This window comes from Erpetoichthys calabaricus, chromosome 8 (assembly GCF_900747795.2).
Source record: "Erpetoichthys calabaricus chromosome 8, fErpCal1.3, whole genome shotgun sequence".
Taxonomy (NCBI): domain Eukaryota; kingdom Metazoa; phylum Chordata; class Cladistia; order Polypteriformes; family Polypteridae; genus Erpetoichthys; species Erpetoichthys calabaricus.
In genome coordinates this window covers 167,368,901-167,396,262 of record NC_041401.2, presented here as the reverse complement: position 1 = coordinate 167,396,262, position 27,362 = coordinate 167,368,901, and the positions used below count along the sequence as shown (strand labels likewise).

At 42.1% G+C, this 27,362-nt stretch overlaps 1 protein-coding gene across 3 annotated transcripts in view; it reads left to right on the top strand.

Moving 5' to 3' along the window:
- The window catches only part of ece1 (endothelin converting enzyme 1), a 318,704-nt gene that overhangs the window by 208,602 nt on the left and 82,740 nt on the right, over window positions 1-27,362 (top strand). For all 3 annotated transcript variants that reach the window (XM_028807767.2, XM_028807769.2, XM_051930374.1), the window contains one exon: window positions 25,533-25,674. In XM_028807767.2, coding sequence (XP_028663600.2) covers window positions 25,533-25,674 — 142 coding nt within the window. The remainder of the gene's footprint in view (window positions 1-25,532; window positions 25,675-27,362) is intronic.

The window sequence follows — 27,362 nt, the reverse complement described above, 5'->3', positions numbered from 1 at the left end:
GCTCAAGTGCCAGTGCCACCACCAACCCCCAAGTTTGAGGCAGATTAATGTCATACTCATGACAAAGTAATTGCAGGTTTGCTGGGCCTTGCTCAGGGGCCCAGCAGAGTAGAGTCACTTCTGGTGTTTATGGGATTTGAACCGGCAACCTTCCGATTAGTAGTGCAGATCCCTACCTCAGAGCCACCACTCCGCCCATTTTTATATTAGATATTAAGAATTGTGAATGTTATTTCCAGTACATTAACTCAACACAGTGTTAATGAGTTTACTTGACTTGTTTAATAGGTCCACTTACCTAATGGTATGCCATGTTCATATATGTGTTAGGGGTTAGCGGTCTTCTGTCCCTAACCCACGCATATGTGAGTGGGTTACCTGTACATGCAAACATACCGGGAAATCAACCGACCACTGTTGAAACGATTCGTGTTTACAGCCAAGGGCCAAAGAAAAACAATAGGGCACACATTGTCAAAACTAACCAAAGTAATAAATCTTTTGTTGTAAATATTGTTAATTCACAGACCCTCATATGTGTTCTGACTTTGGGATGGCCCTTTAAGGGTTGTTTTGATCATGCTTCTCCACATGGCTAATTCTTGCACATTTGGCTCGCTGCTCCTTCATTACATTTCTCAACCTTTATGGTCCTCACCACACTCTTACCTTTTTAAATTCATTCATGTCCCACTAGCAATAGTTGCAGTCCGTCCTGTTGTGAAACAAGCACAATTGGGGGTTTAGTCTGCTGAAAGGGGCTCACTTAGAAATGGGGAAACGTATTGTACAGCTCTGCTAATCCCTTGGGCGATTCACCACGACCCGCTTGTGAACCAGTGACAGCAACCCGCGACCCACGAGCAGTGTGATCCAGTTGCTGAGAAACACTGCCTTACACAGACCAAGTGTGCAGCCAGCAAAACACAAAAATCGGCTTAGGCTACTCCATACGGGCAGTTAAAGTTTGTGTACCAGTGACCCACACCAGACCTACAGAGCACCAATTTTAATGACCTGTATATGGCCAATTTTACATACAGCCAAATGAAGCATGACTGTATCATAGCTCCTTATTCAGGTAAAACATTTTATTTTGTCTATTTTAAGTTATTTTAAACTTCATGTTTATTTTATATGTAAACAATTTATATACCCTTTTCAAGCTACATGGTCAGAATTGCTTGTGGCTTTCTGTTTTTGTGCTTCCTCCTTTTCTTGATCTCGGCCTAATGTGTATGTGGTAAGCTGCATAACTGCAACAAGCCTTCTCCTCCACTAGTTGTTTGTCATGGCTGCCGGGATCAGTTTGTGACACTCAATATAAAAATATGCCGTATGACATCTGTTTTACATAACATTTCAACATGCCCCCCCCCCCCACACCGCCACCACCACCCCCCATTATTATACATTGCCTACTCCTAGCCATGTGACCTGTAAAACACATTGAATCTGAAGTCTGTCAAAGCTAATAAGTAGCGTGGGAAGTGCCTTCTCTTGTTTTTATTGGCGTTATTTGGTCCGTTTCATATATCAGTGCATGTTATGCTTTCCTTTTTATGAATTTATATCCACAAATAAATGAGTGGATGTCTTAGTGCAGTTGTTCGTTTTCCTTTTTTTCTTTTGATGTAATTTTTTGTGAAATGTGGATGCTGCCATATCCTGCTTGAAACTTATAAGTGCTGGCAGCTGCATTTAATAGACATTGTGGAAGCATAAATAAATGTTTTTATGTGCTGACTGTAGTTGAAAAGAGCTAGTAGTAGTAGTAGTGTAGCCTGAGCAAGTAATTATGTGTTTAAAAGTTCTTATGGTTTTGGTGTTTGCCAGTACCTGCTGGTTTCCATTCCAGCCAGTAAGTTGAAGTGTTTCACTTTCTGTGTTATTATTACCCTGCTTTTACTTTCATAAAATATTTGTGTGGTAGCTCAACATGTCTTGTTGCTGACTCATGGTATCGTGGGTTCCAGTCCATGTCTGCACATCTCCCTATAGGGCAGGGGTGTCCAACTCCGGTCTTTGTGAGTCGCAGTGGCTGCAGGTTTTCATTGTAACCCTATTCCTAATCAGTGAGCAGTTTTCACTGCTAATTAACTCCTTTTCCCTTCATTTTATTAGCCCTGTTTTTAAGGATTCAGTCCTCTGAATTGATTCGTTTCTTCATTAAATGGCAGCCAAACAGAAACAAGATGTGAAATAAGCCAACAGATGACCAGCTACAGTTAGGTCCATAAATATTTGGACAGAGACAACTTTTTTCTAATTTTGGTTCTGTACATTACCACAATGAATTTTAAATGAAACAACTCAGATGCAGTTGAAGTGCAGACTTTCAGCTTTAATTCAGTGGGGTGAACAAAACAATTGCATAAAAATGTGAGGCAACTAAAGCATTTTTGAACACAATCCCTTCATTTCAGTCGCTCAAAAGTAATTGGACAATTGACTCAAAGGCTATTTCATGGGCAGGTGTGGGCAAGTCCGTCGTTATGTCATTATCAATTAAGCAGATAAAAGGCCTGGAGTTGATTTGAGGTGTGGTGCTTGCATGTGGAAGATTTTGCTGTGAACAGACAACATGCGGTCAAAAGAGCTCTCCATGCAGGTGAAAGAAGCCATCCTTAAGCTGCAAAAACAGAAAAAACCCATCCGAGAAATTGCTACAATATTATGAGTGGCAAAATCTACAGTTTGGTACATCTTGAGAAAGAAAGCAAGCACTGGTGAACTCAGCAACGCAAAAAGACCTGGACATCCACGGAAGACAACAGTGGTGGATGACCGCAGAATCATTTCCATGGTGAAGAGAAACCCCTTCACAACAGCCAAACAGGTGAACAACACTCTCCAGGAGGTAGGCGTATCGATATCCAAGTCTACCATAAAGAGAAGACTGCATGAAAGTAAATACAGAGGGTGCACTGCAAGGTGCAGCCACTCATAAGCCTCAAGAATAGAAAGGCTAGATTGGACTTTGCTAAAGAACATCTAAAAAAGCCAGCACAGTTCTGGAAAAACATTCTTTGGACAGATGAAACCAAGATCAACCTCTACCAGAATGATGGCAAGAAAAAAATATGGAGAAGGTGTGGAACAGCTCATTATCCAAAGCATACCACATCATCTGTAAAACACGGTGGAGGCAGTGTGATGGCTTGGGCGTGCATGGCTGCCAGTGGCACTGGGACACTAGTGTTTATTGATGATGTGACACAGGACAGAAGCGGCCGAATGAATTCTGAGGTGTTCAGAGACATACTGTCTGCTCAAATCCAGCTAAATGCAGTCAAATTGATTGGGCGGCATCTCATGATACAGATGGACAATGACCCAAAACATACAGCCGAATCAACCCAGGAGTTTATTAAAGCAAAGAAGTGGAAAATTCTTGAATGGCCAAGTCAGTCACCTGATCTTAACCCAATTGAGCATGCATTTCACTTGTTGAAGACTAAACTTCAGACAGAAAGGCCCACAAACAAACAGCAGCTGAAAGCCACTGCAGTAAAGGCCTGCCAGAGCATTAAAAAGGAGGAAACCCAGCATCTGGTGATGTCCATGAGTTCAAGACTTCAGGCTGTCATTGCCAGCAAAGGGTTTTCAACCAAGTATTAGAAATTAACATTTTATTTCCAGTTATTTAATTTGTCCAATTACTTTTGAGCCCCTGAAATGAAGGGATTGTGTTAAAAAAATGCTTTAGTTACCTCATATTTTTATGCAATCGTTTTGTTCACCCCACTGAATTAAAGCTGAAAGGCTGCACTTCAACTGCATCTGAGTTTTTTCATTTAAAATTCATTGTGGTAATGTACAGAATCAAAATCAGAAAAAAGTTGTCTCTGTCCAAATATTTATGGATCTAACTGTAAGTCGGGGCTTCAAACCCCAACCAGTTTCTTCATGAGAAGCCAATTCTCGCTGTTATTTAAAGCCGTTATCGAATATCATGACTTGTTGCTGCTCTCATTCTGCCACAGCAGACTGTTGATTTTCTGTTTTTTCTAAGACCACCGTCAAGATGTTTTAGTGACCTGAGTAGACCAACATGACCGAGACCTTCACCTTTCTTTATTTTCAGGTTAGCTGGTCGTGTGGCAGCTTGTTTTGTGTCTCATTATTGTCTGGCTGCTCATAAAGAAAAAAAAAGAAACAACTAAAGGGTCGGAGTCACGTCATTTAAAACTAAGGCAAAACAAGTTAATCAGCAGCAAAAATGGCTCACCAATTAAGAAGATGGTTAGAATGGAAACCTATAGCCACTGCAGACCACCAGGACCGGAGTTGGACACCCCTGCTTTATACGGTTTCCTGTGAGGAGTCCAATTTTCCTCTGACAGCTCCAAATACATGCATGTTAGCCGAGGTTGTGTGCTTGTGCGAGCCTTGTGATTGATTAACACTCTTCTCTACGTCTTGTTCCCTGCTTTGCACCCATGGCTGCTGCACAGACTCAAAATCTCTCCAACCCCCAACTGGAATAAACCGGTTTGAGACTGTTGTACTCAGTGGTGTTTCTGCATTAAGGGCCTGTGGGTCACAGCTCCACTAAGTTTTTTGCAGAATAAGTAAAAAGCTTGTCTTGGTAATTGTCTTATTATTAAAATGTTTATTAAAATCCTGAGCTTCGTCTTCTTAAGAACTTGTTTCCGATTTTCCATCCTAGGTCATTTCTGCTTCCTGTTTGTTTGCCAGCAATGGATGGCATATATTCCTCTTCTTTGTTTCCACTTCTAATAATCAATTTTTATAATGTAATAAGTATTACTGAAAAGCAATTCATTACAAAAGTGTTAAAATTGGGCAACGATGGTACACATTCAGTGGAGGATTTTTTTTATAATTACTAAGGTATGTTTGTTAACTTTCTAATTCCAGTATGGCAACAGTTTCAGGCAACCTGTTTTTTCAGATTTAATGTCAGCTTGCTCCATTTCGATAGATATCATCATATTGTAATATAGAATAAACAAGGTTACTTACTATAGTTGTAATCTTATAAAATAACCATGTTTAATCTGTGTTTTCCTAGCAACCACTTATCATTTTTTCATGTTTGTTGTATGTGAGTTGTTAAGTTTGTGACATGAAACTAACAGGCACACAGCATTTGTGAATTTCCCCCTGAGATTAATAAAGTATCTATCTATCTATCTATCTATCTATCTATCTATCTATCTATCTATCTATCTATCTATCTATCTATCTATCTATCTATCTATCTATTTAAACGTATGCCTTTGTGTGAATGTAGATTTTGTGGCGCGATGTCACTTTTTATTTGTATCACTTGGCACACTTCAGTCACATGACAGACTCATTTCCACAGGTAGTCAGTAATCATCTGAGTGGAAAGGTCTTCTTGGTTTGGAATCTCACTCTATTTAAATCTCCAGCTTTGGAAGCATTGCCATCTGCTGGTGATTAGTGGTACAGCACACACAGGATTGTACTGTAGACGAAGTGTAAATACATACATTTCTCCAATCCGCTTGTGTGTTGTGGCTTTGGTTAACCAGACGAGCTTAGAGCACAAGCAGAAGGATTATTTTAGCTCGTCTGTGGCTTCCATTATCAAGCACCAGGCTAAGCCTTAAATGAAGACAGAACGGTATTGCAAAACACTTATCTGTTTGATTTCAAAATCACCTCCCATGAGAGTCTTCTGACACTTTACAGTTACACTCGAAGCTGCTCTCTGTTCCCAAATCAGATTCATGCTTTGTATTTTAATTACACTGTCAGATATTCACAATGGTAAGGAATGGGCGAGCGGGCACCTGGATGAATCAAAGATACACATGTGGAGGGTGCTGTACATGATCCCTTTATTACTTGGTCTGCACTGATGATTTGAGAACTCGTGTTGAGAATAACTAAGCAAAAATCAATGTACCATGCAGCACTGAAAATGAAGTGGTACCTTAAGCTTGTGGACATTGCATCGTTCTTCTGAATTCAGCTTCACAATTTGAGTTACAGAACTAAAAAGTTGTAACCAAACCAAATTTTATTGGGAAATGCACAATATGAGTGAAATATGAAATTTCAGGATTAAAAATAATAACTTTGACAATAAATCATGCAACGTTTTCAACCTTACATATACCTAACATTGAAAATTTTGATTTATTGTCATTTTTTTTAATTCAGAAAATCTTATACTTTCCTCATATTATACAAGGCGCGACATCTAGCGGCCGACATCGTAACTACGTAGTACTATTCTTCATGTACCGTCATACCACTCTCCAGATGATTGCTGATCCTTTGAACATTGGTAAGGAGAGAGTTTGCCAGATTGTAACCGAAGACTTAGGGAAAAAAGAAAGATCTACGCGAGATTTGTTCCCCACGCCTTGACCACAGAGCAGAAACAAAAATTTGTTGTTTACTGCCAGGATCTTCTTTTAATCAGACAAGATGAACATTTTTGGGAATTTCGATGACGAAATATGGTGTTTCACCTATGATCTGGCCACCAAATGACAGAGTGCAGAGTGGTGGGGCAAATCACAAGTGAAGACCAACAGAGTGTAATTGCACTCTGCAACTCTGTAATTGCCCCAAACATCAGGAAACGCCCTCAACGTCAGTCACTTAACACCCTTCACATTAGACTGTGATTAACATTAGGGCCCCATTACACTATGGTTAAGATTAGGGTTGTTAGAAGGGTTATCTGAATCAAAGAGCGTTTTGTGACTGACGTTGCGGGCCTTACCTGATCTATGTCATAGGTATTGCAAGTTCCAGCTAGACCCTTCTCAGTGAAGACGATGTAAATTGTTTTTTTAGACACAGAAGGTGTAATTCATCAAGTTGTCCCCGAAGGACAGAAAGTTAAATGCAGAATTCTACGTAGATGTTTTGGATCGGCTACTGAAGGGAATTCGACGAGTTAGAACGGCCAAATTCCAATCCAGTGAGTGGTTCCTTCTTCACGATAACGCACCATCCCATAACGCTGCAATTGTAAAGGAGTTTCTAATATTAACATTGCTGTTCTTCACCACCCACTTTCCTCGCTAGATCTTGCACCTGCCGACTTTCTTTCTGTGTGATATTTTCAAACAGTGGAAGAAATTCAGCATGCATTGACAAGGAAGCTTAACAACATTTCAAAAACAGCTTTCCTGGAGGGCATGAAGAAGTTGAAGGAACATGTAAACAAGTGTATTGATCAAGGAGGAATGTATTTTGAAGAATAAAAATATATTATGTCCATATAAGAAGTTATCTCGGTTTTATAACAGTTCTCTAAAAACATTTGGGTCCCACATTGTATACAATTATCTGTCTTAAACATAAAACTGAAAATCTTCCATCTTTCAGAATATTTAACTAAGTTCATGAATGTGCCATGTGTGCAGTTTCGAAAATGCATGCATGGTGGTTTTGAAAAGAGATAACACATTTTTGTTTAATGAATATTTTTATAACAATAGGTCACATTCAAAAATAACATCAATAATAGAAAGTAATTACAGTAGTTGAGCACATAAAATAATAAAATACAATATTGTGTAGTTAAGTAGCTTTCATATGCACCAGCTTCTAACTTTAGTAATAAACAAATTACATCGATCTATTATTATTTGTTGATTAAAGGATAAGTTTCGCATTTTTCAACTGTACTATTTCTTCCTAAATCTGCTATATATGTGTTTGCTATGTGAAAGTGTGTTCTTAAGTTAGGGGCTTTCTGTAAATGTAAAAAATATCTGGTGATTTACATTGTAGGCGATGGGCCACAGAGAAAAAGCTTAAAAGCTTCTCAAGCATATCCATTTTTCAAGCCACGGCACTTGAAAAGCATGGGTTGCCGTTGGTGGGTCGCAACTTGTTGTTTCAACCACTTGCCAAACTCTGAGTTGATCGGCGGTGCTACGTGATATTTTTTTTTCCCTGTTTCTAACTCCCCAGACTCTTTGCTCTTCCATTCTCACTTGTTTCGCTAAGGGTGGGCTCACCAACCTGCTCTTCAAGGGTAAAACTGGGTCATGAGACCATAAAGATTAAGAAGTACTATCTAAGAGACCAGGCTTGCTTTCTGGGCTGCTCACTGTCTGTTTGAAGTTTACATATTCTCTCCCAGGTGTCTGCTTGCAATTTTCCTCCATGTGCTCTGAGCCATCCCCATGACATTAGGTAAAGAGTGTGGCGGACGGCTGGGTCCCATTCCAGCTGGGATGCCCCTTCAATGTGTATTCAGGGGGAGCAGCCCTGGATGGTGCAGTACCTCCCCCTGGATACTGGCTGTCCACCCCCCCCCCCGGGTTGGAGCAGTGCCTCAGTCTCTCGCAGGGCTTCATGGGAGATGGAGTCCTCCACAGCCCTGTTTTTGAGATCTGGGGTGGCCGCCAGGGGGCACGGCATGTGTCCCTGAGCCCAGTTGGACGAATATTCAGTCCCATCCAGGAGTGCAACTGGAAACAGGTGATCAAGCACCTGGATTACTTCTGGGTGGGCCATAAGAGGAGCCAACAACCACCACTCAACAGCCAGAGTCGGGAGGAGGAGGACAAAGCTTGTGGAGGAATGGTGGTGGAAGAGAGAAAAGGAGTGTTGTAGTGTGGTTTTTGTACTTGGGACTGTGTTGTGGCTGGAGGGATTACGGGGAAGACGTGCCCTCCAGCTGAAGAAAATAAAAGTTTATTTTTATACGTGCCTCCCGTGTCCAATCTGTGCCGGGTCATGTCATTTTGTAACCCACTTAATCCAGCTTTGGGTCACAGGGCTGGGGCCTATCCCAACTAGCAGGGGATCAAACCCTGGACAGGGCACCAGTCCATCACAGGTTAGGTTAAGGGTTGCCTCTAAACTGGCTTAGTGTGAGTAAGTGTGTGTGCGTGGGTGTGTATGCATGTGTGTGTGCGTGTACTGCAGTTAACTGGCTGTCCATCCAGTGTGGGTTCCTGTGGTGCTAATGATACTTCTAGATTATACTCCAGCCACCATGTACTGATCATGATTCAGCAGATTAGATAATAGATGGCTAGGGTTATATCTATAATTCATTAGGAACTCTCATACTGTGACTCTCAGCAATAAAAAACACTCCAAGACATTGTGCCAGGACACATTGTAATGAGTTTGGTATCGCGTCTGGGGTGTGCTTCAGAACACTCGCTGGGGGAAATGTCAAAGAGCCATCAGTGATGTGTGCTTCCTGGATGTGAAGGAAAATTACTTTGGCACTCCGTAAAGCAGCCCTTGCAATGTCTGTCCTGTGGGTTGTCTATGAAGACTACAAGTCTGAGGCTGTCCAAAGTACTGTGGCATCAGCCTGTTGTTCCCTTTCAGTTATGTAGTAACACTTTAGGATGAATCCTCCAGGCTTTCTTTATTTTAGCATCCTATCTAGAATGGTGTTCTACTGTACAACTTCAGCTTGTCTTTGGCATAACATCAAGGGAGTGTTTAGAACCACATCCAAATACCAGGCTCATAGGGCATTAAAGTATGCCCTGCCAGCCTGCTGTCTTCCATAACATCTAAAGCTGTACTGTATTGTTTTTTGATAAGGTGAAACAAGTCCTGGTTATGATGTGCTTTTGACATATGCTTAAATTTTGAGATATTTTGAAATTAACAAAAAGTTGGATTATGATATCTCAAAATGATTTGTAGACATCATGAAACAGGTGAAGGTTCAGGTTGGGATTAACACCATTCCTTCATCCAGAAAAGCACTGCCTTTGTAGAGTTTACACGCCCTTCTCATTTTTGTGTATATTTTAGTCCAGTTTCCTTCCCACTTCCCAAAGATTGTGTGTTGGGTTAGTTCACATCTCTGTGAGCTGGATGTGAGTCAGCGTGGCCTGTTCATCCAGAGTTGTCTCCTGCCTTGCGCTCAGTGCTGCTGAAGTAGGCACCAGCTCCCCACAACCTTGAACTGGATAAGCAAGTCAGAAAATGGAAGAAGGGACATGTCTGACGTTTAGAATATACAGAGATCCTAAAATCAGAGTTGCATACCATCCTATGAGACCTGAACTTTGAGAAGCTGTACGTTTTAACATAAGTCTGGTGTATTGTTTGTTTGGCATGAGTAAGTAGTTATCACATTGGCCACAAATATTTCAATTGCAAAAGTCCACTTTTTTTAATTTGTCTCAGTGACATTTGGAGCTATTTTTTCCTGCTTTTTTATACCAACTTAAACGTCATTTATTGTTTTATGCAGTATGGGATTGAACTAAGATATATCTAGGTTTCCCATCCCAGCTTGATCACACTGTCTTAGGGTTAACTCAAACAAATGGCCCTGTGTGAGTGTCAGTTTAGATAGATAGATAGATCTTTATTGTCATTGTCACTTTTACAAAGGAAAAGAGGGTTAATGCTTATGGAATCAGCCATTTTCTGTTCAAATTCATTCAGAAGGCATTGTTTTATTCACTTGGATATATGTAGCATGTTGTATGGATATGTGATTGCAAGTCTTAATTAAATAGATGAAGATGCCCTAGTGAACACTACAAAATGTCAAAGTCTGACCAGAGGTGAATACTTTCATGTTCGTATTGTAGACACTAACACAGAAGCACCTGGGACTGAGCTTCTTTATTACATTAGCAAGTGTTGTGAGTCCTTCGGGTAAATGAATACTAACTACATCATGTATATGTACAGTATACTGTATATATAAAACAGAATGTCTGTTTTGTCTGTTGGCATGTTCTCTATACAATCCTACAACCTTTGACTAATCCATGTAGGTGGCGCAGTGGTAGCGCTGCTGCTTTTCAGTAAAGAGATTGTGGGTTTGCTTCCTGGGTCCTCCCTGAGTGAAGAGCGCTTTGAGTAGTGAGAAAAGTGCTATATAAATGTAAAGAATTATTATTATTATCCGAACCAAAGTTGGCATAGTTGCTCTATATGAACATACTGACAAGACAGACTACTTTGGAACCCAAAATTTTGACCCTGGGGGTCCCAGTGGATTTTCGGTTTTTTTCCTGCGTGCTACAGTTTGCACACCAGTGCCACCTGCTGGCTCAGAGCAAATGTTACAGTCCTATACCCTTTGAGTGATCTGGAGCAAATTGTACATTGTTTCGCTTTCTAGGACCATAGGGAACAGAAAGGTTACTTTGGAACCCAAAATGTTGACCCTGGGGGTCCCAGTGGATTTTTGTTTTTTTCCAATGTGCTACAGTTTGAACACCAGTGCCACCTGCTGTCTCAGAGCAAGTATTACAGTCCTATACCCTTTGAGTGACCTGGACCAAATTTTGTGTAGTTTTACTCTCTAGGACACAGGTGTTGGACTCCGGTCCTCAAGGGCCGCAGAGGTTGCATGTTTTCATTCTAACCATCTTCTTCATTAGTGAGCCGTTTTTACTGCTAATTAACTTCTTTTGCTTTAGTTTTAATTAACTTGACTCAGGCCCCTTAATTGTCTCTTTTTCCTTAATTAGTAGCCAAACAATAATGAGACATCAAATAAGCCACCATATGACCAGGTTGCCCATCACACAATATCTGAAAATAAATAAAGGTGAAGGTCTCGGTAAGGTTGATCTTACCCGTTAATTAACGGGCTTAATTAACACAGAGAATTGGCTTCTCATTAAGAGACTGTTTGGAGTGAAATTGGTTGGAGTTTGAAATCCCAGTTTAGCTGGTCATCTGTTGGCTCGTTTCAAGTCTCATTTCTGTTTGGCTGCCATTTAATGAAGAAACAAATCAATTCAGAGGACTGAATCCTTAAAAACAGGACTATTGAAATGAAGGGAAAAGGAGTTGATTAGCAGTGAAAACTGGTCACTGGTTAGGAAAAGGGTTAGAATGAAAACCTGCAGCCACTGTGGCCCTCCAGGCCCGGAGTTCGACATCCCTGCTCTAGGACCATACAGACAAAACAGACTACTTTGGAGCCCAAATTGTGGAAGCCTGTGTTTTGCTTGTATCTAGTGTAATATAAAAAGGGTGTATTTGTTAAGGCTTAATCAAGAGTGAAAGTGCAGAGCAACACAAATAGAATCAGAGGGTTGTTGTTTAACTCCTGATTTGTCAGCTTTAAGTCATAATTTAAGTACTATGAACTGTCCACCTTGAACTAAATGGATGAGTCAGACATGACAGCATTTATGGCTACAACCCAGCAAGGAGTTACCACAATTCTGGGAACCAATTGGACCCAAAAAGAACAAATTCTCAGTTCACGAGAGCAGAGGCACTGACGAAGATGCAGGGTGGATGACAGATGAGACAGCTAGCAATAACAGGGACACCATTTTAAAACACATAAACCTTTACTTTCATTCCTTAACCCATTCTACAAATATAACCGGGCAACACCGTGTACTTCAGCTAGTTAGTTCATAAAGGGGAGCACTGCCTTTGAGCCATTTCATTCTTTGTATCTCTGTTTACCCAGAATTACTCTTTCTGTACTTAAGTCTTTTTTATTTTATTTAAATCCAGCTCATCATTTGATTTATTACTCTGAATAGTAGGCTTTGAGTCAGGAAATCTTGTGATTCTTTGGTGTTTACCAACTGCAGGAAGACAAACCATCATGCTTCAGTGTTCAGTGGGGTTTGCCAAAGCAGAGTGGGATCACATGTTTACTTTGTTGTTTTAATTTGTTTTATCAATCTGAAAGAAGAATCCATATTTACAATGGTGCTGTGTTCATGAAAAATATTCTGTTTACTTCCATGGGTAAGCTAGTCAATCAGTGTCTTCTGGGAATCTGCCTGGCTTCCTGTGAGCTTGTGGTTTGGACAACAACAGAGGAGTAGAACTCTTTGGTTTTAGCATTGTTGGCATTTTGAACATTTGTTTCCTTATTTAGAGCCATTTAATGTTTCTTGATGCTTTACAGTAAGAGCAATGAATTTCATTTCAATTTACTCTTAAAGAAGTGTAAGGAAGTATCTTTGAAGAGTTGATAGGTAGTGCGTTGTGAAACCAACTAAACTAAGGTACCAACACAAAAACAGATTATGATGGTTTTTTTTCACATATGCCTGGTATGAACATCGGAGCAGAATACCAAAGAAGCACTAGAGACAAGGCCACAAAGCCCAGAGAATGAGTCTCTTAAACATTCCTAGGAACACACAGTTTTTTTTCCAAAAAACTCAATGCTGCACAGATGTCAAAACAGACAAAATACCGTGCGTACGAAAAGCATTCACTCCCTTACAAATATTCATATTTTATTATACAACACTGAATCACAATGGATTTTATTTGTTGTTGTTTTTGACGTTGGTAATAACAAAAAAAACTCTTTAAAGTCCAAGTGAAAACAGATCTCTATAAAGTGGTCTAAATTAATTACAAATATAAAACACAAAATAACTGATCCCATTAGTATCCCCCCTTGAATTTAACATACTTACAGTGCACCTGGAAAGTATTCCCAGTGCATCACTTTTTCCACCTTTTGTTATGTTATAGCCTTATTCCAAAATGGATTAAATTCATTTTTTCCCTCAGAATTCTACACACAACACCCCATAATGACAACGTGAAAAAAGTTTACTTGAGGTTTTTGCAAATTTATTAAAAATAAAAAAAATGAGAAATCCCATGTCCATAAGTATTCACAGCCTTTGCTCAATAATTTGTCGATACACCTTTGGCAGCAATTACAGCCTCAAGTTTTTTTGAATATGATGCCACAAGCTTGGCACACCTATCCTTGGCCAGTTTCGCCCATTCCTCTTTGCAGCACCTCTCAAGCTCCATCAGGTTGGATGGGAAGCGTCGGTGCACAGCCATTTTAAGATCTCTCCAGAGATGTTCAATCGGATTCAAGTCTGGGCTCTGGCTGGGCCACTCAAGGACATTCACAGAGTTGTCCTGAAGCCACTCCTTTGATATCTTGACTGTGTGCTTAGGGTCGTTGTCCTGCTGAAAGATGAACCGTCGCCCCAGTCTGAGGTTAAGAGCGCTCTGGAGCAGGTTTTCATCCAGGATGTCTCTGTACATTGCTGCAGTCATCTTTCCCTTTATCCTGACTAGTCTCCCAGTTCCTGCCGCTGAAAAACATCCCCACAGCATGATGCTGCCACCACCATGCTTCAATGTGGGGATGGTATTGGCCTGGTGATGAGCGGTACCTGGTTTCCTCCAAACATGACACCTGGCATTCACACCAAAGAGTTCAATCTTTGTCTCATCAGACCAGACATGGTCTCATGGTCTGAGAGTCCTTCAGGTACCTTTTGGCAAGCTCCAGGCGGGCTGCCATGTGCCTCTTACTAAGGAGTGACTTCCGTCTGGCCACTCTACCATACAGGCCTGATTGGTGGATTGCTGCAGAGATGGTTGTCCTTCTGGAAGGTTCTCCTCTCTCCACAGAGGACCTCTGGAGCTCTGACAGAGTGACCATCGGGTTCTTGGTTACCTCCCTGACTAAGGCCCTTCTCCCTCGATCGCTCAGTTTAGATGGCCGGCCAGCTCTAGGAAGAGTCCTGGTGGTTTCGAATTTCTTCCACTTACAGATGATGGAGGCCACTGTGCTCATTGGGACCTTCAAAGCAGCAGAAATTTTTCTGTATCCTTCCCCAGATTTGTGCCTCGAGACAATCCTATCTCGGAGGTCTACAGACAATTCCTTTGACTTCATGCTTGGTGTATGCTCTGACATGAACTGTCAACTGTGGGACCTTATATAGACAGGTGTGTGCCTTTCCAAATCATGTCCAGTCAACTGAATTTACCACAGGTGGACTCCAATTAAGCTGCAAAAACATCTCAAGGATGATCAGGGGAAACAGGATGCACCTGAGCTCAATTTTGAGCTTCATGGCAAAGGCTGTGAATACTTATGTACATGTGCTTTCTCAATTTATTTATTTTTAATAAATTTGCAAAAATCTCAAGTAAACTTTTTTCACGTTGTCATTATGGGGTGTTGTGTGTAGAATTCTGAGGAAAAAAATGAATTTAATCCATTTTGGAATAAGGCTGTAACATAACAAAATGTGGAAAAAGTGATGCGCTGGGAATACTTTCCGGATGCACTGTAAGTAACCCTTGGTGTAGCTAATTGGTTTTAAAAGTCACACAAAATGTTCAGTGGAGGTCACCTGTCTGGGGTTGCAGTATAAAGTCACCTTATCTGGAAGGTCCAACTTGTGAGTGGTCAGTACAGTGTATTCAGTATACCGAACACAAAAGAAGACTCCATGAAATTCAGTGAAAAGGTGATTGAAGAGCACAAGTCAGTAGATGGAGACAAAAAAATGTCCAAGTCACTGAATATCTCTAGGAGTCGAATTATATCATTCATTAAGAAATAAAAAAGCTAAGGCATATCTATAAATCTGCCTAGGGCGGGCACACAGCTCCCCAAACCTGACACAGACAGATGCAGGACATGTGTTCAGCATATGTGTTTTTTATTTTTTCGAGGGGAAATGCTTCCACTCGTTTCCCACCTCCTCAGCACATTAGAGCAAACACCAATAATACAACAAATATAGCACTTTGCTTTTGCCTTCTCTCTTCTTCTTTTTCTTTCTCTCTCTCTCTCTCTCCTTCTGCCTCCACTTCTCCTGGAAGGCTTTGTCTTCCTTCCTTCCCAAATGGAGTGAGGCGGCTTCTTCTATAAAGCACTTGCAAGTGCTCCAGGTGTCCCGTAGTCTCCTTTTGACAGCACGTCCGGTGTGGCAGAAGTGCTGCAATAAAGGAATCCACATTTCCTACAGCATCCCTTGGCTGCATCCACAGGACCCAACAGGACTGTACCAAACTGTAACTCCCAGGAGCCCTGTGGTAGTCCATTGTGCCACAGCTGCCCTCTAGTGTTGCTGGGGAGATAATGCCCTGAGCACAATCTCGCCCCAAGTCCTTCAATGGCGAAGGCATCCTGGCCATCCACCACATCATAAAAATTCAGAGATTGGGCAAAAAGAAGACTAGTGAGGGAGACCACCAAAAAATCTGTGACAACTGTGAAAAAATGTCAAGCAACACAGCAAAGAGAGCTAGAGTTTACCAGAAGGCACAAGGAAGACCCTGAAGTCAGCTAGAAGAAGGTTCTCTCATTTGATTAGACCACATTTGAGCGTTTTGGCCATCAGACTAAATGGCATATTTGACGTAAGCATACATTGCGCATAATAATAATAATAATCAAAAAGCATGGCGGTGGCAGCATCCTATTTTTAGGGATGCTTTGCTGCAGAGTGGTGGCACTGAGGCTCGGGATCTGCACCGGCAATTGGAAGGTTGCTGGTTCGAATCCTATAAGATGCCAGGAGTGACTCTACTTCATTGGGCCCTTGAGCAAGGCCCTTAACCTGCAATTGCTCTGTCCTGGGAATGATGTTAATCTGCATCCAGGTCCACCGTCTCGCAGGGAAAACCTCGGGTTTGGTGTCAGGATTGCCACTCCAGCCACTGTAAAAAACCTTACACTCTTCAGTGTGGTGCTGAGGTGTTGCACAGCTGCACTCGCTCCCAACCTTCTCTGCAGCAGGCCCTACAAGATGGTAAGACCTTGAGGTAGAAGGATGGAAGGATGAGCTTGTGCAAAGTAGTTGTTAATATTGGTGGTAGTGAGGGTGCGCAATCCTCAGTCACACATTTTGTTTAACATTTCGTAACAGGGCTTCATATTAGCTGTTTTCCTCCTATATCCCTAAAGTCATACATTTTAGATGAAACCTCTATTCCATGGCAGGACCCCAGGGGTGGATGAGATACGCCCGGAGTTCCTCAAGGCTCTGGATGTTGTAGGGCTGTCTTGGTTGACACGTCTCTGCAACATCGCATGGACATCAGGGACAGTGCCTCTGGATTGGCAGACTGGGGTGGTGGTCCCCCTCTTTAAGAAGAGGGACCGGAGGGTGTGTTCCAACTACAGAGGGATCACACTCCTCAGCCTCCCTGGAAAAGTCTATTCGGGGGTTCTGGAGAGGAGGGTCCGTCGGATAGTCGAACCTCGGATTCAGGAGGAACAGTGTGGTTTTCGTCCTGGTCGTGGAACAGTGGACCAGCTCTACACCCTTAGCAGGGTCCTGGAGGGTGAATGGGAGTTCACTCAACCAGTCTACATGTGTTTTGTGGACTTGGAAAAGGCGTTCGACCGTGTCCCTCTGAGAATCCTGTGGGGGGTGCTACGGGAGTATGGGGTACCGGACCCCCTGATAAGGGCTGTTCAGTCCCTGTACAACCGGTGCCAGAGCTTGGTCCGCATTGCCGGCAGTAAGTCGAACCCGTTTCCAGTGAGAGTTGGACTCCGCCATGGCTGCCCTTTGTCACCGATTCTGTTCGTAACTTTTATGGACAGAATTTCTAGGTGCAGCCAGGGTGTTGAGGGGGTCCGGTTTGGTGGACTCAGGATTGGGTCACTGCTTTTTGCAGATGATGTTGTCCTGTTTGCTTCATCAGGCCGTGATCTTCAGCTCTCTCTGTATCGGTTCGCGGCTGAGTGTGAAGCGGCTGGGATGGGAATCAGCACCTCCAAATCCGAGACCATGGTCCTCAGCCGGAAAAGGGTGGAGTGCCCTCTCAGGGTTGGGAGCGAGATCCTGCCTCAAGTGGAGGAGTTCAAGTATCTCAGGGTCTTGTTCACAAGTGAGGGAAGAATGGAGCGTGAGATCGACAGGCGGATCGGTGCGGCGTCCACAGTAATGCGGGCTCTGCATCGGTCTGTCGTGGTGAAAAAGGAGCTGAGCCACAAGGCAAAGCTCTCAATTTACCAGTCGATCTATGTTCCTACCCTCACCTATGGTCATGAGCTATGGGTAGTGACCGAAAGAACGAGATCACGAATACAAGCGGCTGAAATGAGTTTCCTCCGCAGGGTGTCTGGGCTTTCCCTTAAAGATAGGGTGAGAAGCTCAGTCATCCGGAAGGGGCTCAGAGTAGAGCCGCTGCTCCTCCGCATCGAGAGGAGTCAGATGAGGTGGCTCGGGCATCTGATCAGGATGCCTCCTGGACGCCTCCCTGGTGAGGTGTTCCGGGCACGTCCAACCAGGAGCAGGCCCCGGGGAAGACCCAGGACACGCTGGAAGGACTATGTCTCCCGGCTGGCCTGGGAACGCCTCGGAATTCTCCCGGAAGAGCTAGAAGAAGTGGCCGGGGAGAGGGAAGTCTGGGTATCTCTGCTCAAGCTGCTGCCCCCACGACCCAACTTCGGATAAGCGGAAGAGGATGGATGGATGGATGGACCTCTATTCCATTGTAATTTGGCTCAGTGACGGTGGGAGTGTGAGCAGCCCCTTCGTTAGACTGGCACTCTGTGTTTGGTTGGCTCCTGCTGCTGCAATTGGACTAAGAAGGTTGGAGAATGTTATGTTATAAAATGAAGCTTAACTGCTTGAGTAGAATGTGACTAGAGGTGTCTAGAGCTGATTGTTTGCACAAGCAAGCCATCGTAAAATAAGTGTGAATAGTGAGGAACACTGTAATCTAAATTAAAATATTATAAAAGTGTTAGATTACGTTGTCTGGGGATAAACAAAACAGCCAAACCAGAAGTAAGGTATATGAAGGAAGTCATATAATAAATAAATGTTATATATAAAGTTTGTTTGAGAAACTGAGACTCTGCTGAAGTTCTCAGGAGCATACATTATGATCGGTAGCAAATGTGAGCCACCCTCAAACCCAAAAAAAACGCTTCCTGTCAGGACTCCACATTCCAAGACACGTGCAGAACGATGAGGGACGACCGGAAATTGCCCCACTTTGGATGGACCCTTAGTTAGGGTTGAGTCAGGATCTCACTTCTGACCTTGCTGCCATGGCCCTGCCTAGAGTACGTGACTCCCGGTAGCATCTCTCAGAGGATCATTGATCTCACAAAGCTGAATCAGTGGATGGTCATTGTCATGTCACAAGCCAGGATCAAACCCTGGACAGGACGCCAGTCCATTGCAGGGTGAAGGCACACACATTAGGGCCAATTTAACCATCTCACCTAACCTTCGTGTCTTTGGGACAGTGGGAGGAAACTGGTACCACCAGGAGGAAACCAGTGAAGACATGGGGACAACGTGGAAACTCCACAAAGGGAGGACCCAGGAAGTGAACCCTGGTGTCCTTAATGCAATCCAGTAGTGCTACCACTCTGCCACTGTGCCCTCCAATTCAGTGGAGGGTGTGTGGGTAAAATGATTGCAGCAAAATGAAGTCCAGCAACCTGCACCTTGGGAGATTTATTTTCCAGCAAGGCAATGACCATAAACCTAAAGCTGCACAGGAATGGACTCTAAAAACAACAATTAATGTCCTGGAGTGGCCAAGTCAGAGTCCAGATCTCAGTCCAATTGAGAATTTGTGGTTGGACTTGGATAAAGGCTGTTCACTTGCGATCAACATGCAACCTGACAGAGCTCGAGCAGTTCTGCAAAGAAGAAGAATGGGGGAAAGTGCAGAGTCCTGCTGCTAGAGTCCTGTGTACACAGACCCGAGGCTGTCGTGGCTGTCCACGGTGCAGCTACTAAATGCTGACTTGAAGGGAGTCATATGTTTGTAATTAATTTAGACTACTTTACAGGGATCTGTTCTTCACTTTGACATTAAAGAGTCTTTTTGTGTTGTCAGTGTCAAAAGATTCTAAACTAAATCCACTGCAATTCAATGTTGTATAACAATAAAATGTGAAAGCTTTCAAAGGGGTGAATACTTTTTCCAGGCACTGTATACATCTCAAATGTAAATGTAACATGGCATGCTGAGGAGCATATGAAGACTATTATCAAATAATTGTGCGCACATGTAGCGCAGAGAACAGACCATACTGCAGGCATTGCGTATAGACTTGTACCGTTCAGAAGTTCAGTGGGTTTGTATTTTGCTTTGTAGTAGGTGCCCTGTACAGCTGGCATTAATGTGCATTTTCCAGTCATGACTGGATAGCACTGGTCCAAATTAAATCCAAGGTGTAAATGAATTTGTGATCAGATCACTTAGAACGCATTCAGAGGTCGCCTGACACAGATGGTGGCCACATTTAACGAAAGTGTAAATGTAAATGCATTGTCTCTCTGCATACCCTAGCCATGTAAGCAGAAATTGTTTTTTGTTTTGGTCGCGGCCATTGCCATCCGATCTGTATCTGGATACAAAACAGACACTGAGAGTACATTTCAATGCAATGTGCAAATTTCATTCATTCATTTTCCACCATGGGGTGGCGCAGTGGGTAGCGCTGCTGCCTCGCAGTTAGGAGACCTGGGTTCGCTTCCCAGGTCCTCCCTGCGTGGAGTTTGCATGTCCTCCCCGTGTCTGCGTGGGTTTCCTCCGGGCTCTTCGGTTTCCTCCCACAGTCCAAAGACATGCAGGTTAGGTGGATTGGCGATTCTAAATTGGCTCTAGTGTGTGCTTGGTGTGTGGGTGTGTTTGTGTGTGTCCTTCGGTGGGTTGGCACAATGCCCAGGATTGGTTCCCCCGTGACCCTGTGTTCGGATTCAGCGGGTTGGAAAATGGCTGGATGGATGGATTTTCCACCATTTATCTGAAGCCAGGTGACAGGGACAACAGTCTTAGCACTGAGGCCCAAACGTCCTTAACCATACTCATACTGTGGGATCCCAAGGTGTTCTTAACGCCATCTGGGAGACAAAGTCCTCCCAGCAAGCTTTGGGTCTCCCCCGGGGTCTCCTCCCTGCTGGTCGTGCCTATAAAAACTCCACAGAGAGTCATCCAGGAGGCATCGTATCAGATGGCTCCAATTCTGCCAAATTCTATATGCATATACAATCTGTTACAAAATATGTGTTATTGCCAGGAGCTAAAGGGGTTTGTCTGTAACTTATTTTGCTTAACATTTTGAAACAGAACTTGATATTAACAGTTTTCCTCCAACACCAGTTCTTTGTCACTCTGGCCTCCAATCCAGGTAGTGTATTTTTCCCCGTCTCATCTGGGATGCCCATTCTCCTCCTACAATGGAAATTAATTTTGCGAGTTTTGCAACCTAAACCAGAAAACCACAGACTATGTGCATAGACTAGAAGGTGTAAAAAAAACTAAAAAGATCTAGTAAGTCCTAAATGCAGAAAATATAATCACTTACTACCATAACTGTACACCCAAGTTTATTATAATTAGTTATATTTTGTAAAACGTTACAGCTCATTAATAAAACTTCAGAACTATGTAGTCTCGCTCTCTCTTTGTCTTTCTCACCGCTCTGCTTTTCCAGCCCTGTGGCCAATGAGAGTGTAGCCACCTCCCGGACTTTCTCCAGCCCTCTGCTCTGCTCCACAAACTGTTCAGTTGTCCAGTGCTGCCCAACTTATCCTCCACCCTCTACCTTTCCCCTATTTTGGCGATTGCCTTGTCTCCATTTCTTTTCATTTCTGTCGTTTCTTTGTTCTGTTCTATAGCTCCTTCCTGCACTGACCCCGCACACTTTTATGCTCTACATCATACTCAAGTGGTGACTGCCTAATTGCCATGCTGTTTTCAGCCAGCAATCACTAATCATCCCTCCTGCCAGCAAGTATGCTTCCTGTACCAATCCATGTGCCACCACTAAAAGGAATTAAATAATTTAAACTAATTCACACCCCCCATCACCTCACTACAGGGCCCAAAACGAATTTGTGGATTTTCGCATTTATGGTGGTTAGGAGCAATCGCATGAGATATTTCTAAATGTTTTATAATCACAGTGCTGTGCTTTTCTGAATGCAGAATAAGAGAAGAGAAAAAAGGCCAGCCAATTAAATGAGGTCAGTTATTATCGCTGATTGTGAATCTGGTTGGAACAAAAACCTGCAGCCACATGGGGTCCCCAGTACTGAGGTTGGGAACCACTGAGCTGGTGGAAGAACACAGAGGTGGCGTAACACTCCAGCAGTCTTTCAGGCCCTTAATCTGGCCATTTATAATAGAGTATAATATACGTAAACCTACTCTTAGAAGCCAAAATTAATTAGAGAGCATTTCAAGGTTTTTTAGGGTCATTATTGTCATATGCACAGAGTACAGTGAAATTCTTACTTGTATGTGGTAGCAGGTGCAAAGTCACAGTCAAGCAGAGCCTCTGTTCTCTTTTTGTTTTTAAGGCTATGAATGTTATCTATTCACAATCCAGGCACTGAGCCAGTGCATAGTTCCTTTCTAAACATCTGTTATGTAGTTCTCTGCCTAAGTGCATCACCAAATATTTGATGTGTTATTTACTTATTGTCTTGGTGCATTTTGCATATTATTTCAGTTCTTTTTTTAGGTGTGTTCACATATAATGAGTGAAGTACCTGTGACAATCGATAGCCATATCTTTCTGTCTGTCTGTATGCATGAAACAACTCAGCTCCCTTTACTTTCTCGTATGCGAAGTATACGAAAACTATTGGAATCGTCCAAATATTAGATTTTGTGATTTTTTATGAATCTTGATGTTTTAGACCTCCCTGAAACTGAAAATACCATTTTTGGAATTATGTCTGTGTGTGTGTGTGTGTGTGCTGTGGTGGGCTGGCGCCCTGTCCAGTGTTTGTTTCCTGCCTTGCACCCTGTGTTGGCTGGGATTGGCTCCAGCAGACCCCCGTGACCCTGTAGTTAGGATATAGTGGGTTGGATAATGGATGGATGGATGGATGTGTGTGTGTGTGTGTCTGTATGTAAACATGATAACTTGAGTACACTTTCACTTAGGTCAACCAAATTTTGCATACAAGTATTACGTATAAAACGTAGATTTGTGTCAACTTTTGAGCTATTTCCGTTAGCCAGAAGTGGTATTTTACCTTTTATTCATGCAGCTGCAGAGTCAGATTTATTCAACTTTACTTTTACAATAATTGTTCAATATATTATTAATTTGATTTGATTTGTTGTTGATGATTATTTAATGTGCATAATGTAAAAATATAATTGTCTTGTGGTTTACTCCTAAAATATCCATCCCCACATCTGAGTATACATGAAAGTCTAGGGGAGACCACTCCCAATTTTTATAAAAATGTGGCACACATATTCTTATTAAATTTGATTAATTTTCAATGAGATATCTTGAACAGATCATGCTGTACACTGTTTTAAAATTGCAAAATCTCCCATTTGAAAGCAGTTGCGAAATTGCAAACTCGTCTAACTTAAAACGGAGAAATGTTCTGTGTAACGTTAACTAGGAATTAGTTTACTGTTTCAGTTGTACCTTAAGAGCGCTTACACCCACGTGAATATTTTCACCTTTGATAGACGCTACTGATGGTAAGCAGGTACTCAGTATAAGTAAATGAAAAACCAGCAGTCTGCATGCTGACTTTCACTGCTGACTGCTTGTGCACGCGTGGACGGCAATCCTCTCTCCAGCAGCTCCAGCGAGGCACACACAGAAACTGCAGCAAGTATCTTCCTCCTCACGGTGCCGTAATTAGTAACAGGTATTTTACCGTATATACTCTCATATAAGTCGATCATAAAATCAGACCCTGACTTATACGTCCGTTCAAAAATATGACACTTAATTTTTTTTTTTATATCTTCTTGCCTCCTCCAATCTCACAGCAGTTTCTCAGACACATTGAATTTTGTTGCAACAGCGCAGTTACCAATTTCTTTCACCATTTCAACGACTTTTAATTTTAAACCAGTTTCATATTTTCTTCTGATCGAACGCTCCATCGTAGATAAGGGATGCTCTTACGATAAAGGTGTATGAGGATGTGAGATACAAAAAACACAAAACAGTGCAAATGTCGCTTTGGAATAGTTCGGGTGTTACTGTGTGGTCACGTAGGCACAATAGAGAGAGGGGTTAGGAGAGCACGATCATGCAGAGCATTGCCGCACTCACATAGAAAAAAAGGGAGGTGTACTCCGTGGTTACTCTTTCAGGTGGGCATCAGCATATCATAATCTCTTGGACCAATAGCGTGAGTTTTCCGCATTCGACATTATAAAATACCGGAGATTATACGGTAAAATCAAGTCCGGACTTATCCGCGGGAGAACTTAAATGCAAGTATATACGGTAAATGATCTTGCTAACCGTAAAAGTATAAAATGCAAACAAGGAAAAGAAAAGGATTTTCTGTTTATGAATGAAGTGCCCTGAGAAGTGTAGGCCAATGTGCAGAGAGCAAAAACACATTTAGATTGTACTTACCGTATACTAAACCAAGCTCACAGCTCCATTATCTGCACATTATAATGATTCAGTTTTTCACTGTCACTGTAATTTACTAGGATGGCCAGACATCCATTTCAGGCAGTGCACTGTGATAAATAACTGAACACCAGTAAAATGTCCCGTGCTTAACAGGCTGCCCACCTAATAAAACATTGCTCCTCTGAAACCAGCATCCTCACTATATAGAATACACTATATAGAAAAGCGTGTATAAAACCCAATAGACTCCATCTGCAGACAAGGCGACCTGAGACACTGTGAGGCCCATAAGATGACGCCCCTGTCGACAGCATCCTCTTTCGACCCCACCCACTTTCCGGACCCCCCAGCACTGTTGCTGGCCCTGTGTTTTTCTACCTAGATCTGTGTTTATCTGTTCATGCCTATGTTTCTATATTTTGTCTCTTGAATCTGTTTTTTTTTTTATTTTTATCAATTGTTTATTTCTTTTAGCACAATTTTTGAGCTATGATTTCTTGTGTACATAAATGCATTGTTTCTAATATGTTAATGAAAACTTTGTCAACTCAGCGCATCTCTAAAACGTAATTACTAGTCTGTGCAGAACTAAATTAGCTTGGTGGTTGATTTGTTGTTGATGGTTCTGTAATGTACATGGTATAAAAATATAATAATTGTCTTGTAGTTTACGCATCAAATATCCATCCCCATATCTGAGCATACAAGAAAGTCTAGAGGAGACGACTCCCGATTTTTTATTTGCTATTTAATACTTTAGGTAGTTTCTATCCCAGGTTATGCACTAAGTTTTGTATGTGCTTCTATTCTTATTGGACCCCTCCGAATATTTGTGAAGCGCTTTAAGCATGTGAATGGTGCTATATAAGTAAAATCTAAATCTAATCTCTCTATTATAAAAAAAAACTTGACGAGACGTAATCTTTTGAAGAGAGATCTTTGAGAGACAGAGACAGAGAGACACTTTCATTTTCCGCGAGACAGGCAAGTCACATCTTCCTTACAACCTTTGGAAGCAAGTCCCGTGATACACATGCAGAGAAGGTTAGAGATAATGGAAGTAGGAAAATTCGAAAGTCTCAAGAAAATGAGAGTAAAGCTCACATTAGCGCAAACAAACGGAAAATATTACTCGGTGAAATAATGGAACAGCGAAAAGAGATCAAATAGTCTTTGAGGATGTCTGAGGGACAAGAGAGACAAGGCAGTGACTTTAAAACGTTCGAAACGCCGCACAAAATGAAGATCATGCCACACAGGAGCAGTGGCAAGCCAGCAGCTGATTGAGCAAAGAGGAGGTAAAAAAACAACTGTTATTTGATTCCCATTGTATCACCGTTCAAGAGGGGTTTCGGAGGAGCGAATGCGTCTCCTTGGGGTGCGTTCAGCCACCCTCTTCACAACGGCGCGTAGTGCTTGGCGAAGGGGTTGGCGAGCAAAGCGAGTTGTTATTAAATATTGTTATTGTTATTATGCCTAGGTGAGTGTCAACCAAAAAAGTCGTGGTCACAAGTGCTGGTCTGAGAGGACGTCAGTGGGGAAGAGGCTACTGGTTATCTCTGCACTGCTCTCACTTGCTCTGCTAATTTGTATCCTAATCCTTGGGCTGCACTACAAGAACAGTAAGTCCCTGAATTTTTACAGACACTATGCATTTTTTTACATTGCTGCAGCACAACTACAGTGGCTATAAAAAGTAATCGTCCCCTCGGAAGTTGAATCACAGCAGACTTAATTTGGCTTTTTTGACACTGAGCAAGAAAAAAAAAAGTGGACTGAATATTTTTTATAGGTATCATATGAAGCAAAGGCAAACAGACAAGCACTCAGTTTTGAAGATTTTGCAGTTTTTATTTTATAGTAAACAAAAAGCATATACACCAGAAAGTATTCTGTACCCACTCCACTGGGCCAACCGGGCCAAGTGCTAGGTTTCTGTAAGGTTTGTTGATGTCCTTCACTCTTGAATTGTTCCTTCACATCTGCTTCTTTCATTCATTTTTTGTTTCATTCCATCATAAACCCAAACTCTAAGCTGTTGATCTGATTTACAGCACCTCTCACACAAGAGCTGTAACTTGCTGTTTCCTTAAATGTTCACAACATTATTCGCACCATTAGTGCTTGTCCAGATCAGGTACAGGGGGGTAACTCATTCACCCATTCATGGTCCACTCGCTGCTTTTGTTTATTTATGAGTGGAATAAAAACCTGAATGTTGTTCTTCTCATTTCATTGAGAGGAAAACTCTAAACTAAAATGGAAGGTCCATCTACTGTAGTTTGGGTATCTACAGTAGATAATGTGCCCCCATAATAGGATACAGATTTGGTTCAGCAGCAAAAACAGACTTCACTACTAAAGGCCAAAACAGTCTTCTGCACAGAGTCAATAGAGCAGTCATTGGTGGCTCTTGCTCCAGTAAACCGCCTCTTAGGCATTAATAACCAAAAATAACATTTCCATCATAACTGAAAATACTTTTTAAACATTTTATGAAGAATATTCTTTTATATTTTACAATAAACCATATTTAGTGTGCAATGCACTGCAAGTGCTGGACCCCTTTTAACATCATTTTACCCCTGCTACTTACATATTTATGCTAGTAACTTCCAGGCTTGTGACACTCTGCCATTAACACTTGTTTTCTGCCACATGACAGCTTATTTAATAATAATAATTATTCATTACATTTATATAGTGCTTTCCAAGGTACTGAGTGCATATACAGTTGGGGGGGGCACTTCAGCCACCACTAATATGCAACACCCACCTGGATGATATAACGGCAGCCATTTTGCGCTAGTACGCTCACTAGACATTAGCTGTTATGTGGTGAGAGTGAGACAGATTGCCAATTAGGGGCCAGAATGACCAGGCCGTAGTGGACAAGTTAGCCTGAACATCAGAATACACCCTGCTATTAACCACAGCAAGTCAGAACCTCAATTTTCCGTCTCGTCCAAAACACAGCTTCATTTTTACACCACAGTGTCCGCATCACTGCACTGGAGCACTGGGATCCACATTCAGACCACAGGGAAGTGACTCCTGCTGGCCTCACCAACACATCTTCCAACAGCAACCCAAGCTTTCCTTGGTTGGTCTCCCCATCCAAGTACTGGCCTGGCCTGAATATGCTTAGCTTCAGGTGGATGACCTGTTCTGAAGTTCATGTGGTGTGGCTGCTGTTATGAAAGCTTATTTACAATGATTGTCTGGTGCCCATCAATGACATGGCACAGCTGGTATCTTAACATTGTTCAAGATAGATAGATAGATAGATAGATAGATAGATAGATAGATA